The following is a 16,038-nucleotide window of genomic DNA, read 5'->3' on the forward strand; positions in this document are numbered from 1 at the left end:
AACTATATCCTCAGGAGACAGGAAAAGCCAACAAAAATGGTTCTTAAGTTAGATATCTAAATAAGATGGGCCCCAGGAGACAATTCTGTAACCTGCCGCTGCTTCTGATACAATGGTGTAGGCTGGAGAACAGAGGTTAACAAGAGTAAACAGCACAGTCTGGGGCAAGCGTCCACCACTGTACCCTCCTCCCCCAGCACAACCACAGGCAGCAAACTGCCTTCCCCGTCCTCCGAAAAAACCACATAAAGGGAGGGAAAAGCCCTCTTCGGAGTTTGTGTCTATGTAGCTGAGGACCGTGCACTTTACTTGTCGGCCGCTGGTCCCCAAGCTGGGCTTCTGCAGGCATGTCATGCTCCTCCCCGATCCACAGGGCTGGAAGTCATCACCTGCCCCGAAGACATTTCCTGTTCCCTCAGCCTCCCCAGAAGTCCCAATCACTTTCCTGTTGGCCTCAGAAATAGCAGGTCAACACATTTGCTGAGTCCTGCTGCAGATAAGGCCCTTTGAAAACAGGGGAAGGGCGTGGGGTAATGGCAGGAAAGCGGCGTGGGGAGGAAGGCTACGGCACCATCAGTCTCTCTGCAGTCACCTGGCAGGACACCCATCAGGCTCTGCAGAGCCTGTTTCTCAGCTGCTGCCTTCTGCTCCGGGGTCCTCACAGGCCGAGGACACTTGGGCAAAGCCCCGCCCGGCCAGATGGACTCCTGGAGGAGCCGGAGGTACTGCACCCAGCGCTGTGGACACGTCAGATGAGCCACCTGCACCTCCAGCCACCTGCAGGGGAAGAGAGAAGGGTCAGGGCAACGTGGAGGACCCAGAGCCAGGGCAAGTCCTCCAGGCAATGAGGGCAGAACAACGCCAAGGCAGCGCCAGCTCCCACAGGTGAGACTAAGCCAGTCGACAGCGCGGGCTCCCAGAACTTGAAGACGAGTGACGACAGGATTACAGCCATTCACTGAGTGTGAGCACCCATGTGTCAGGGGCTGAGAACAGAGCATGTGAGGGCTGCTGGCTCTGGGGAGGTTGCACGTTTCCAACCGTCCTCCAGTGAGAAGCACTGGGACTTCTCAGTGCCGTGTACACAGTGCACGGTCTGGGAACTTTATACAAACCCCGCTCCGTGGCCAACCATCCACGCCCCCACAACCTGTCTTGAGGACCCCTGACATCACCCATTGCTCCCGAGAGACCAGGCCTTCTCCTGGCCAGCAGCAGAACTCTGTCCTTCTAGCAAAACCTGTTCAAACCCCACATCCTCCACAAATTCCTTCCTGAGCATTCCACCCAGAAATGCTCGCTCCTTAGGCCTCCTGTGGTGCTCCTTCTACAACACAGACTAAGCACTGGTATTCCAGTTTGGAATATTACTTACTGCCTCATATATTTACAGCTTGCCTTTCCCAACTACATTATAAGCACTGCAAGAGGTCCCCACCACAACATCTTCCCACAGTGAAATGTCTGGGAAATGTCGGTGAAATGACTGACTGGCAACTGCTCTTATTACAGTGAAAATGTACCCCTCTGTCTTGCTTCCACAAATGAGTCAGTGACTGAGAGGGCAGGTACCGCAATCTGCAGGGCCTGCAAGGCATTTCCACCAAAGCGCTTTCCCTGTCTCTGCAGGTCTCCAGAGCGGTGTGGTCACTTGCTGAGGTTCGACACTGCAGAGGCCTGCTTCATGGGGCCCGTGCTGAGAATGGCATGGCCGTGACGGGGATGAATGGACTGCTGGCAACGTCACTCACGCAAAGAAGACTTTATTTGGTGCTGCACCACACAGCCCATGCCATCACTCCAGACCTGAGCTGCCTGTTGTCCATCCAAGAGTGGAGGGGGCTGCCAAGGCAAACTTTATTTAACCTCCACTCTGCCAGACAGTCTGCATTCCGCTCACGCTAGGCATTCCAGCTTTGGGGGCTGCACTCCCCCAGGCCCAGGGCTCACAGATGATTCTAAGAATAGGAAGTCTGAAAGGTAACGGCAGGGCAACAACGGCAGACATCGATGGAGATCAAGAGCGGCACAAAGCTTGCCCGAAATAGCCATCACCATTTGGGCTTCCCAGGTGGTTTAGTGGTAAAGAATCTGCCTGCCAGTGCAGGAAACACAGGGTTCAATCCCTGGCTCAGGAAGAGCCCCTGGAGAAGGGAATGGCCACCCACTCCAGTATTCTTGCCTGGAGAATCCCATGGACAGAGGAGCCTGGCAGGCTACAGTCCATTCGGTCACAAAGAGTTGGACACGACTGAGCGACTAACACTTTCCCTTTCAGCCAGCATTAGCTCCAGCTCAGCCTCCTGTTCACAGATGCAAACAATAGGCTGGCTTGCCCTTCCGTTTGACCTTCAGTTTGTCCTCTGGAGCCAGTAGCACCTGCAACTCTTTGGAGAAACCTCAGCATCCACTCAACCCTTCCTTGACTGAGCATGACAACAGCAGCCCTGGGTGCCCGGCCCCCTTGTGGGCCTGCTTTACTTTAATGGTCATTCACTCAATGGGAACAGGACCTCGAATTGGATTTGGGCAAGGAGGTCCCCTTTGCTCCCTCCCGTGGTGACCAAGCAGCTCATCAACACATGCTGGATGCAGAACAAACGTTAACATGTGGCAAGAGACAAAGTATACAAACCTACTGGTCTATAACCCATCAAACTCTCAATGCGGATGCTGGGAAAAAGAATCACAGTATAAAAAAGCAAGAATAAGCCCCTCATGAGGAGGATGAGTCAGTGAGTATAATAAAATTGTCAGAGCTTAGCAGAACTAATTGACAAAGACATTTGAGGTCACCAAGCAGAACATCAGCTGCTGAACAAAACAAAGGCACCGGTAAGCGCCCTAAGCCCTGAGGCACAGGACTAATAAACAGAAGGGCCTAGAAGAGTCAGTCCTGGGAATGGGAGAGGCAGGACTTGTGTAAACCAGCTGAAATGAAACCAACTTCGTGTCTAAAGAGAGGGGTCCACTGCAGAAGTGGGGTGCTGCGAGGTTCAGTGCTCCTGCTCCGCCTCATGCCCACGGGCAGCAGACAAGCCGCGCCCACCACACAGACGCTTCCCTCCCTTTTCAGGGTCCTCTTCCCAACACTGTTCCTCCTCTTCCTCTCGAAGGAAACAAGAGGCTGCCTCCCGGGCACTGGATGAGCCTGCTTTCGTTTCCTAGCCGGGGGAGAAGGCAACCTGTGGAGAAGACGCAGGCGGCAGCCTTTTGTTCACAGAACGTGGGAGATTTGGCCTCTCGACACAAGTGACGAGCATCCCTGTCTGGAGGGGAAAGCGATCAAGTCCAAATCCAGATAATCACCAGCACCGCTGCTGCCCCACCCGCAGACAGTACAAACCACCTGTGCGCCAGAGACCCCTCTCGAAAGCATGCTTTATTGCCACACACGATGCCCCTCCAGGGATCTGTATAGTCTGCCCAACACGCTGCACAGAAACAGTGTTTGATAAACAAGGAAGAGCACAGGGATTTCTTCATCCAACCACTGCTCCCCTCCTTCAACCCATTTCCCCTTCCTATTCCAGAGTGAGGCTCCATGCGCACCACCCTTCTTTATCTAACACTGTGAACTCCCTCAGTCCTGAAGCTGGGCTGAGGCACAGGAAGCCAGCAGATGAGGCTCTGGGGCGAGTGTTAAGCGACCGACACCCTGACTCCCACCCTTAGCTCCCTTGTGGTTGCTGTTTAGTCTCTAAGTCGTGTTCAGCTCTTTGCAACCCCATGGACTGTATAGCCTGCCAGGTTCCTTTGTCCATGGAATCCTCCAGGAAAGAATACTGAAGTGGGTTGCCATTCCTTCTCCAGCGGATCTTCCCGACCCAGGGATCGAACCCACGTCTCCTACGCTGGCAGGTGGATTCCTTACTGAGCCACCTGGAAAGCCTTGTTAGCTCCCTGCATTTCTCCATTCCACATGTCATCCTTCTGTTCTTAACCCAGGGGTGGGGACGTTAAAGAGAAATCTGTGTCTTGAAGCACAAGGAATGGAATCTGTGTTCTGTGTCTGCAGTCCAGTGTGCCATAATAGCTCCTCCAGCATCAGGTTCTGGAATCTGCTGCTACCACTGTTAAGCTAAGAGCTCCAGTTTCAAGGTGGAGATACACACACACATCCCTTGGACTATTTACTATTTACAAATTATTTATAAGAAATCATTTACTAAATACAAATGTTATTGTTGATGTAACACAAGATGCATGAGGTAAATACGCTAAAATAAATATGGAGAAGAGCCTCAAATAGCACTGGTTTTATTTTCTACTACTATTCCAGTTCTGATATTTGATTTAGATATCTTCTTCTATCTTCTAGCTTCTCCCCAAAGAAGAAAAAAAGCCAGACCACAACTGTTCTGTCAGGCCATCTCTGAAGGACTCAGAGCACAGAGAAGATGTTCTAGGGGGCCCAGAACAGGCAATAAAAGGAGAAAAAAACAGCAGCAGATGGACATTGAGACATGAAGAGCCTCCAGTCCCAGACATGGAAGGACAGAGGATGCAGAGACCAAGGCACCCACTACACTGGGAGTCGGGGTCCAGTCCACGTTCAAAGGAACCTGGTCTGAAATAGCTACACACCGAGAAATGAAGCGGTGGCTAAAAATGAGACAGTTTAATACTAGGGCTTAAGATGGCACTTCAAGGTTAGCAGAAGGTCATTTTCCATCAAAAGAGCAGAATCAAATCTCAAGAATAAGGGGAGAAAGCTTTAAGGGACCACATCTAAGCCAATTAACCAAATTCCCCTCATGTCTTTTCTAAGACTGCCTCCATGGCTCAGAGAGGAAGGCCCTGGATAAGTATGGCTTCATGGGGCGGAGGGTGGGAGGGGTGGGGGGTTGGGCACGGCTTCCCAGGTGGCGCAGTGGTGAAGAATCCACCCGCCAATGCAGGAGACACCAGAGATGCAGGTTTGTTCACTGGGTCACGAAGATCCCCTGGAGAAGGGCATGGCAACCCACTCCAGTATCCTCGCCTGGAAAATTCCATGGAGAGAGGAGCCTGGTGGGCTACAGTCTATGGAGCTGCAAAGAGTCAGACACGACTGAGCAGTGCTGATGGTGGTGGGGGGAAGGGCGGGTAGGGTTAGGGTTTTCACTGCTGTCCTCTCTTACAACGGACAGTGCCCAGAACCAGACACAACCTCACAATGTGCCCTGACCGGCAAAGAAGACAGAGAACGGTGCCTTCCTCAAGCCAGATACCATACTTGTATTAATACAGTCAAAGACTGTACTGGTTTTTGGGGCACACGCACTAAAGCACTGACTCATCACTGGGTATGCAGCCAACTAGAACCCTGAGTCCACGTATGTGCTTTAACCAGAAATCACAGACTCCTGTTAAGTCTAGGCTTGTCCTTTTGTACTATACTTGTGTAATTAAAAAAAAAAAGAAGAATCTAAATTCTGTTTTATAATATTTATTTCTGTTAAATCCCATCTTGTTTGCTTTAGACGACCATTCTAACTCTTCTGCAAGATCAAACCAGTCAATTCTAAAGGAAATCAGTCCTGAATATTCATTGGAAGGACTGATGGTGAAGCTGAAACTCTAACACTTTGGCCATCTGATGCGGAGAACTGACTCATTGGAAAAGACCCTGATGCTGGTTAAGACTGAAGGCAAGAGGAGAAGGTGATGACAGAGGATGAGATGGTTGGATGGCATCACTGACTTGATGGACATGAGTTTGAGCAAGCTCTGGGAGTTGGTGATGGACAGGGAAGTCTGGCATGCTGCACTCCACGGGGTTGCAAAGAGTTGGACACGACTGAGTGACTGAACTGAACTAACTCTTCTAAAGTCTTCTGAATCTTGACTTCTGTCACCCAGAGTATTAATTATATCTCTAAGATCAGAGTTACTTGCAAATTCACTGACAAAAAGGATAAGTTCTATGCTTTCACTAGAAAGTGCCCTCTAGGCTATCAAGTTATTAGCTACCTGGGCTAAAGATCCTCAGATAGCCATGGACCACTTAAAAGTCCTGCAGTCCAGACCATGTATGTCCATATGGATATTAGGGAAATATGGCACAATCCTGTTGAAATCCACAGACAATACAACAACCTATGCATTCCTATCATTTAATGGCCTACCAATCCTGCTGCTGCTGCTGCTGCTAAGTCATTTCAGTCCTGTCCGACTCTGTGTGACCCCATAGACAGAAGCCCACCAGTGGCTCCCCCGTCCCTGGGATTCTCCAGGCAAGAACACTGGAGTGGGTTGCCATTTCCTTCTCCAATGCATGAAAGTGAAAAGTGAAAGTGAAGTCGCTCAGTCGTGTCCGACCCTCAGCGACCCCATGGACTGCAGCCTTCCAGGCTCCTCCGTCCATGGGATTTTCCAGGCAGGAGTACTGGAGTGGGGTGCCATTGCCTTCTCCAACCAATCCTGCTAAGACAGAAAAAAAAAACCTTGCTAACAAGGTTAGCATTCCCACTGAATGCACACTGGGTTTTGGGGCCCGTGTTTCTCTTCCTGAGAGTTCACAAGACATCTATTTAATAATCCACTTAAGAAGTTTCCAGAGATAAAAGTCAGGGTCAGAAGCCTGTATCCATTTTTTAAAAGGCTAGTCACTTGTCCATCTCCGAGCAACACATCCCTATATAGAAATTTTCTTCATGATCTTAGATCTTCAATGATAAATGCAAATTCTTTCAGTTCCATGGAACAGAATTCACCTGGTCAGGTACCTGAATTTTAAAGCAGATGAATGCTCTCTTGTTATTTCCATTCCTATTTTGGTCTTCAATTCTAGTTTAATCATGCTTGCTCACTTCTTTTTATTAGACCCTTTCCTTTACGTAAAAAAACAAAACAAAACAAAAACAGAAATACCCCAGGCAAAGAGTACATCAATTTGCTGCTGAATATATGAATAAATAATTTCTCAAGGTAGCCAGTTAATAGTACAAGATCTATTCCAAACAACTTATCTTAGTTGTTCCTGTTTTAAACTTTTTTTTAAAAAAAGCTTTCCCCTAACGTTTATCCACAATGTCAGCTCCTTCTGAGTTCAAGTTTAGTGGACACCGTTCTCACCAGTTCTAATTTCTACTGTTTGCATTTCTCACTGCGTGTCCCTTTTCTCTGTTTTTTCATCTATAATCTGATCCCAGTTAACGACTCTGATTTCACCTGATGCTGATTCTTCTCCTTCCTTGTTGGAGTCCTGTGTTTAATCTGTTTATTCCATTTGAGCTTCTTAAAAGTTTTAAAAGAACAAGATTGTGAAGTTTTGATGGCAGGGATCTCAGTTCATTTTGGTGTCTTCCTCAGCATTTACTGGACTAGGACAGTTCACATAATCAAACATATACTGAATGAATCAACCTTATTCCAAAATGCTCCATGATAAACTTTAAGTCCCTTTGTTATTGTGGTATATAAGACGGATTCTCTGTTATGTTCTTCTGTGAATTCTAGTTCACTTCCGTCTACTTTCCTTTCTGTGAGCTATTTCCCATTCTATTCAGTTTTAGTTTTACCTCAGTTTTCTTTGCAGCTTTTTCTTCTTCACTGAGTCGATGGATGTCCTGCCAAGTAAGCCCTTCCTGTGGTCCTCGAGTTATGTTCTCACTGCAGTTGCAGTTAGGAGTCCACCACGTGGGCATCATGTGCCAGAGTAAGGAAGTTTACAAACCTTCCCTCTGTTCTAGCTACACAGTTAACTGTTCAATCCATACCTTCCTCTTTCTTCCAAAGACAGAGCTTACAGGTAGAAGAAAGGATAGAAATCTAGGCCTTGAGGTCCTTAAGTTTTCTATTTGAAATCTGAAACTTATTAGAGATACAGTCCATGCTTCCTCATGTGTCATCATCTAGCGTCACACAAAAGTAGGTAATAATCCACTGACTTAATAAGCAACAAGGAACTTTCAGAATCACAAGTCAGATATATTATTTGGAAGGCTACTATGCCATCTGCTAGCATTGCTTCTCAATCCACAAGGGAGAACCAGAGTCATTCTTGATTTTGCCTCTTCTCCAACCCTAGCCCACTTGCCCCCTGCAACATCACCTAATTACTGAAACAGTTACTAAAACCGGTCCAGCCGACCTCCTCAGTACTCAGGACCCCATGAATTCATCACCCTTTATGATCTCTGCAGCACCGATCTTTGCTTAGGTCCTCATCACCCCTTTCCCAATTTGTCTCCCCGGTTTGAACATTGCTTTCTTCAATTAATCCTTGACAGCACTATGTAAATGATTTTTCTAAGTTACTAAGTTGATCATGTCATCTTGTGTTTAATTCTGTACATGTTTTGCTAATGAATAGAGGTGAATCCTATGCTCTCTGAATAGCGACAGGGCTCTGTATGGGTCAGTGCCTACTGAGTTCTGCAGTGGAATCTCTGGCTATGTGGCTACACATCGTACATCCCAACCGCCCCAGACTTCTCTGAGTTCCACACATGCGCTGTCTTGCTTCACTGCTCTGCCTTCAACGCTCTGTTCTCCAACGCCAGCTCTCAATTTCCCTTCATCCTTTAAATCCTATCTCAGAGGTCATCTCCTCTATAAACCCTCCCTGGATTTCTCATAATTTACTTAGTCCCTTCTCTTAATCATGAAGAGCTGTTTTTAAAGTCATAACTTTAAACTGTAATTCCTTATTTATAAGATTGCATCTCTGACTGGATATTAAACTTCCTAGGGTAGGAACCAGTGGTCTTTTAAATTTTGATCATTTAACTCAGCGTCTGGCACATAGTAGGTGATCAATAAGTATTAGTTACTAAGTGAATCACTGCTGTAAGTGGGACAAACACTGGCCTTAATGCAAGGCACACAGCTCACACTAAGCTGTGCAGAAGGCAAACGTCCCAGTACTCAAAGCAGCAAAACCATATGGAGCTCTTAGTTATTTGTGCTGATGGAGGACAACAATAAAGGTAGACAATTTAGAAATCCTTTGTATTTGGCATTTTATATGCATCTACATAAATGTTTGGCAGATTTATCTTCCTAAGAACTTTCTATTCAGGCTAATATTAAAATTAAGCTGTGTGCCAATACAGCAGCTGTAGGGTGGATATTAAATGAAGAATACTGGGTAATAAGTCAGCTGTGCTAGAACTCAGAACTCACCATGAAGAACCCACACAATCACACCTGGTTCTGCACTCACTGCAAGAAAAGAGAGGTGGAGGGCAAAGAAGGGGGCCAGCCACGCTCCATAAATCCTAGAAAAGACAGACAGCTGCCAGCAGTCTAGGTTTTTGTCAGTTTTCCTGGCAAATAGGCCCAGAGGAGAGAAGAGGCGGAAAGTCAAACGGAAGCAAAAGGGTTTTGAGGACTGTGAGTCATGTGTGTATTTTGGGAAGTGCCCCCGATGGATGGAACAGCATTGATCTGAATCCAACTCATCACTTGAAGCTAGTGAGAATAACGTAGCAGGATATTTGGGTAAAAAATGGCCAACAGCAAAGGTCTCGCTACCTTTCAAAAAATATGGAACAAGGAGTCTCTTGGGGGCTCTGTGCTCATGGGATAAAGAGAGTCTGATCGCATATGGAGATCTTTAGAAATCTGTTCTAGACCGAGCATCATGACACTCAGGATTCCAGTTTCAAAGGTGATTACACAAACCTATGTCCCTCTGAAGGCCTTCAGGACAACTGTTCTCAGCCTCACACTAGGCTGTCATCAATGCACCATAAACCAGCTCTGAGATCAGGGCTAACAGAAAAATCAGCCACACATTTTTGATACCTGCCTGTTTTTCATGTGGCCCCAGTAAGAGCAACAGCATGACACGTTCTGCACAGTAAGTTACTCCCTCCATGTTTCTTGGAATCTCTCCTAGTCCAGAGTCTCCTGTCTGGAAGAGGCCATCAGAGTGTCCACCCCAATACCACACATAAAACTGATCCATACCCTTCCGGGGAAGCAAAGCCCAGTGGCCAGAAGAGCCACGAGGCTTCCCGCAGTGCACTGCAGCCAGTGACAGCAACACTGCAGAGCCGCGCAGGCTGGAGGCTGGCTGGGCCACAGAGAAGCGGAAAGAACCGAGCTCTGAATTCTTCTTAACGGACTGACTCTGGCCCTGCCTTCTGTACAAAGCTGCTGAGATCAAAGGAGAAAACGTGAAAGTGCTTATGTGTTTGTGCGTGTGTCAGAGAAAGGGTTCTCTGGATCCTCTTACAAAGCTCTACCAGGTCTAGGGAACTAAACGAAGGGGCTAAGGCGTGAGCTCTGCATTTCATGCTTTAGTTTCCCCTCTGTAAGACTGACTCTCCTGGCGGGCTCAGGGATGTGTCAGAACAGTGAACCACCTGAAGGGGCGGGGGTGAAGGAAGAAAGAAGCTGGCTGACAGAGTCAGGGGCACAAAGGAAAGGGCGCATAAGCCACCTCCGGGCCATGGGGCGAGACAGCAAACGCTGCATCACTACCCCTACCAGGGTGACGACTACAACTGCAGCTCCCTCCAAGCCTTGCAAACAGGGATTGTTTATCCTGTGGTGCCACCTGGAGTCCAGATGGAGAATTCACACCTAACTGCCCCAAGCAGTAGGAGTCCAGCAGGCTTTCCATACTCTCTACACTCACACTCACACACACACATACACATACACACACACACTCAGAAAGGGGCTGGCTGAAAATACGCAAAACATGTTTAAAGGCAACTATTAAAAGTAGAAATAATGTCCGTTTCCCTCTTTAAAAATGTTCCAGTGTCTGGAACATTCTTTACCCTAAACCATTCTAAGGGATTTGTCTTGCAAGGTCTAACTTTATTAAAAACTTTCCTCTCTAAACCCTACCTAACAATTACCCTCAAGAATCCTTATGACTTTTTAAAACTGTGTTTATGGTCTATACTGTGTTCTTTGACCTTACACTGTTCAGTATTTCTAATGGATTTTTATGGGTTATTTATTTTCTTAGGCTGAAAGGACCTTGATGGAGAAAAGGCCTGAAGAGCTAGCAGTCAGCAAGTCGACATAGTGTCAAATCTCACAAAGACTTTTCAAAAATTATTCATAAAGAAGTCACCACAACAAGAACTAAATAAAGTTAGTTTCCTAGAAAGTAAAGTGTTGGGAGTACCTGGGTTAAAAGGTAGTTCCCTGGTTCTGAAACACTGGATACGACTTGGGGAGATGTTAAGTAGGAATGTGAGAACAGGACAGAGTTCATAGACAGCTAAAACGGAGGAAGACACCCTAATTTGAAGGATGCAGAAAAGGCCATGTGTCTCACAGGGTGTTTGCTCCTAAGAGATCACAAAGCGAGCTCACTACAAACACCTCACCAAAAAACCATCGCAATGTAAACAGATTCTCTATCCTACAGCAAATGTGTGACCGCCCTAGGGAACAAGAGTCCCCAAGGAAACAGGACGTGGGGCTTGTAGAGACGGACAAGAACTCACATTTACTGATGCCACCGGATGGCAGGCATGCAACGAAAGTCTTCATCAGTTCACGAGCAAGGCACTGTTACTCCCACTCAGAGTAACTGAAGCAAAGGTGAGTCAGAGACAGCAAGCCTCAAGGGAAGATGTGAATTCAGATCTGTGTGACTTCAAAGCCCATATCCTTAGTTTCACACATGGAAGGACAGAGGCTGAGAAGGCAAAGCAGCAGGAGAAGCTTCCAGAAGGTCCAAGCTTAGGCAGGAGGCCCATGATGGCAGAGGGCACTTCGTTCCTCTGGAGAAGAAAGAGAAGGCCGCTGGGGTGGGAGATAGCCCGAGGCCCAGCCATGACTCTGGGGGATGGGGAGCAGCTGCCCAACTAAAGAGCTGTGGGGGAGGCAGGCAAGGGGGTTTCTCTTACATCTGTGTTTCTCATCCCAGCAGTGCTGGGGAACTCCCAAGATTCTCACTAGTGATGAGAAGAGAGACCGATTCAACCAGAAGGGCAAGTGATGTTCATTCATTTGACAAAAACTTACGAAGCACCCTCCATGTACACAGCTAAATGCCTACAGCAGGATGGTGAGCGAGACGAGTGCCTGCCCACCAGATGCTTGCAGTCTGAACCTGTCCTAAAACCTGTGTCAGGCTCCTCTTTGTAGTTATAGATAGGCAAGAGATGGCAATAATTTGACTTGGAAAAAAGGTTGTGATGCTTACATATGTCATGATGCTCTGGTTTTAACTGCTGCCAATTCTGCACCTGTGAGTGTACGAGACTGTAAGAGCGTATCCCACACACGGAAGTGCAAACGCACACTGAGCTGTTACAACCGTAAGGACGGATTCAGGCAGAAACTCTCAGCACACAACAGGAAAGGCTGGGTGCTTTGGTCCTATGATGGGTAGAATAAGAGACGCCTAAGAAATACGGCAGGGAGGGCGCTCATATAACTGGAGACAATGAAGCCTATCCTGATCCAGTCTACGAAGTCAGAGCTCCCCCTTTTCAAGGTCTAGTGGAAAAGGCGGGGGACAAGTAGTGTTCCTCTCCCTAAGGAAGCAAGATACAACCTGAGCAAAGCCACTGCCGCAGAACACAGACGTCAGCCCCTAAAAGCCAGGCCAGCGCTGGAACTAGCAGGGGCAAGGATGTAATCAGACAGGAAAACTAGACTTGGTTTGAGATCATTTTGTAGCTCTTGCAAACAAACGCATTTTTCAATAGAAGCTGTGCACAGAAAGAGGTCAGGTGTAAGGCAACACAAGGCACCAGAGCTGAACTGAAAGAGAAATTTATGGAGCAAAGGAAAAAACCCAGCATCTGTGTCTTGAGAAACTCTGAATCAGAACTATGATAACCTTTTTCTGACTGGGAATAGGACGTAGAACAGAGATACTAAAGGGAGACTACATAATTTCTGATCCAGGAGTGTTTAAGAATAAAACACGGATGGAAATGAATTTATATGCTACCATCAAATATGTGTGTCTCTTGGACAGAAGTAGGACATGGCACTTTCAGGTGAGGTCAGTCCTGTGGCCACTGCCTCACGGGGAAGCTTGCTCAGTGGGGAGGCCGCAGGCGGTGGCGGGAAGGGGATGGGCTTGAAGGCCAGGGTGACTTGGGTGGAATCCTGGGTGTGGCCCTTATTATAATTCTGAGAAGGTTACTTAATCTAAATAACACTTTGCTCACTTAAAAAATACACGTCTACCTCAGAGAACTGAATTGCTCCTTAGTATATAAAATCCACGCCTGCTTACCTGATGTAGTATTTAGTCAATGTCAGTTCCTTTTTGGTTGCAGCTGCTCATGCCCTTTCAGTGGTGGGCCTGGAGCTGCCCGTTAGACATAATCAACGTCAGGAAGACCGTTTATCTATCTGCTATTTAGAGAGGCCCACCGGGAAACAGGCCCCTGAACAGATTACACTCAGAGAACACTTGAAGTTGTGGAGTGACCAGAGAGAATGGATGACAAGAGAATTCTTGGTCATCCAACTTGTAACTGCCGCTGCCAGCACCGCCCTCTCCAACGGGCGCATACGCCACCCATACGCCTTCTCCTGAACCTCCCTGGGAGATGACTCGTAGAGACCTCTCCCCTCGGAAGACAATTCCATGCCCTGGTGCAGGGTTCGGAGCTTGCCACTGAATTTTCTCCTGGACCCACAGCATGCTCCACAACATAACCCGACATATTCTTTTTCTTCTTCTTCTCTATCTACTTCCTGACTTCCTGTACTTTTCTACTCGCCTACATCCACAGGTCACACAACTTTCTTTTCTTCCCACCCTTCTGCCACACTGCTGTTCCCACGTGCCCTCAATACACACACATGCTCATTCGCTCACTCACTCACTCATTCAGTCACACTCTTTAAGAAACCCTGACGCAGACACAGACACCAGGAATGTGTCTGCTGCCATCTCTGGGGCCATGGGGAGGGCAGGGCCACGGGAGGTGGCCCTCGTGTACTCTCCTGCTAGCCTGGCTTGTATTTTTATCATGGCTTTGCTCTGGGCACCCAGGCGGGGATCTGGGCCAGCTTCTTCTCATTCCTTCGCTCTACATCAGGACTCCAGAATAATCTCACCCTTGACCGTGGCTGGATGCTCCTGCCCCACACCTTCTCCCGTCAATGGAGCACAGTTGTCTCTCCTCTCTCTCCCTCCCTCCCACCCAGCGTCTGAGTGTTCCAGTCCCTAAACCTGAGTCTGACGCACTCAGAGACACTGTCAGCTTCTCCTGCTTTCTGAATGAGTGGTCTGCAAAAGCTGGATTCACGCCTTGGCTTAGACTGCTTCCCCACCCCTCTCCCCTCCTTTTGACTCTAACTCCAAATAAGGAGCACTCCCTCTTACATAATTGGATGTTCCCAGCACAGAAGCTGACACACGAGGTCAGGCGCGCATGCGTGCAGACTTGCCTTTGACTTAACAATGCCTTTTTTGGGCATCTAACTTCTCCCCAGCTCCCTTCCCCCACTCTCTCCACAGTATCAACAATCAAGGGAGATTTACGCAGTTGGCTCAAACTCTTCCAACCTTGGCTTGGAAGGAGGGGTCATGAGGTTGAATTTACTCTTTTCCCTCGCAGGCCAGGGACAGAGGGATTGGGCGGGGGTGTGGGGGGAGGGTGGCGTGAAGACTAAATATGTGCAAGAGAGGGAAAAAGTGACAGTATGCATGCTTTGGACCTGGGAGCAGTCCCTGGCATCCTAGGCAGTTACGTATATGGGTCTTTAGAGGGATCAAGGAGAATACAGAAAGCTGGAAGCAGAAGAAATGAACTTGTCTTCTTGGAGATGATAATGCTGGAGGTTGGACAATGATGACATTTTTAAAAGGAGAAGCGTCTAACTTTAGACACCGTCCATGATGGCAGTGCGTCCAGGTCAACCAGAAAAGTTGTGGCAGGTACTCGTGGCATCAACATCGACTCTCCTTCGCTTTAGAACTTAGAGAATCCAGGTGCTCTGCAAAAGGATGCAGCTCATCGGCGTGCGGTTTCAGAGAGTGAGCAACTATGCTGCCTCCTGGGCCTCAGTCCTGGGGACAGCCTGGGAGAGGTCCACCCTGACCCGGCGGGGACCAACCACACCTCTCTGAGGGTAGTGAGGACAGGTGGAAGGGGTGCTGCAGCTTTGGGGAGGTATCACATTCCAGAGTATGTGCTTACCAAAGCAAAGAGAGCCCAGGAATGCAGCGCTGCGCCGGCCTCTTTAAAAATAAAAACGCAAGCTGTCCAGGGGACAAGTGACACAGACTGGCTTTGGTGTGCCGCAGGGGATTCTGTGTCGTATGTGAGTGGGTGCACATTCAAATGCAGTTTTCATCTTACAAGCTGACTGGCAGTCTCCTCCTGGGGAATATGGACTGCTCTGAGTCAAAGACTTGGGGGCTGGCTTTTATCTTTTCAAGTCACAGGGCAAACGTCTGATCCTGCAGCTGAACATCAGACAAACCTGGGTTTGAACAGCCTGTACATACTTACTAGCTCTGTGATCTTGACTGAACAATCATGATTCTTTGCAAGCCTTAGCTGCCTCACCTTTAAAGTAGGGATTATAAGGCCTCTTTCACAGGGCTTCTGAGGGGATTAAATGATGTTGGCAGTGTCTGCACAAAGTCAGCTCTCTACAGATGTTGGCTGGATGGTGGATCCTGAAGCTAGTAAGACCATCAACGTCTACACTCTGAACCTGAAATAAGCCCTGTCTCTTCCTTGGGGAGCCGGCACTCAGAGCTTGCTGGTAGAGACCATGGGCCACAGGCATCAGGTCCTCTGAGTCTCTGGAGGGGGCGCTGGGAGAGATTCCTTCTCCATGACCTCCTGACTGCTGTCTTAAGGAAGCTTCGAGAACAATGTGACCCAGCACAAGATACTTGAGAAGAAGGTCAAGTGTACCATTAAAAAGCTGGGAATAATGCTTTATCGAGAAGATGAAAGACTGTGAACAGAGGAAGATGAGGCTCTTCTTTTAACTCTAGTTTGTAGAGGCCCAGGGCGAGGAAGGTGTCAACAGCTGGGTTCCTATTTCTGCTGCAGCTCATACAAAACTAAATGGTCTTAAGAATAAAGTTCTGACAGGAAGAGATATGAGGCAAGTCAACAAGTACAAAATGCCATCACCTGAAAACATCTA

At 48.0% G+C, this 16,038-nt stretch overlaps 1 protein-coding gene across 4 annotated transcripts in view; it reads right to left on the minus strand.

The window, feature by feature from the left end:
- The window catches only part of SNX19 (sorting nexin 19), a 32,717-nt gene that overhangs the window by 2,041 nt on the left and 14,638 nt on the right, over positions 1 to 16,038 (minus strand). Inside the window, exon 9 of one of the 4 annotated variants that reach the window (XM_061406489.1) lies at positions 593 to 777. In XM_061406489.1, the coding sequence (XP_061262473.1) occupies positions 593 to 777 (185 nt within the window). The other 3 variants (XM_061406490.1, XM_061406491.1, XM_061406492.1) reach the window with 3 other exon arrangements.

Source organism: Bos javanicus, chromosome 29 (assembly GCF_032452875.1).
Source record: "Bos javanicus breed banteng chromosome 29, ARS-OSU_banteng_1.0, whole genome shotgun sequence".
NCBI lineage: Eukaryota > Metazoa > Chordata > Mammalia > Artiodactyla > Bovidae > Bos > Bos javanicus.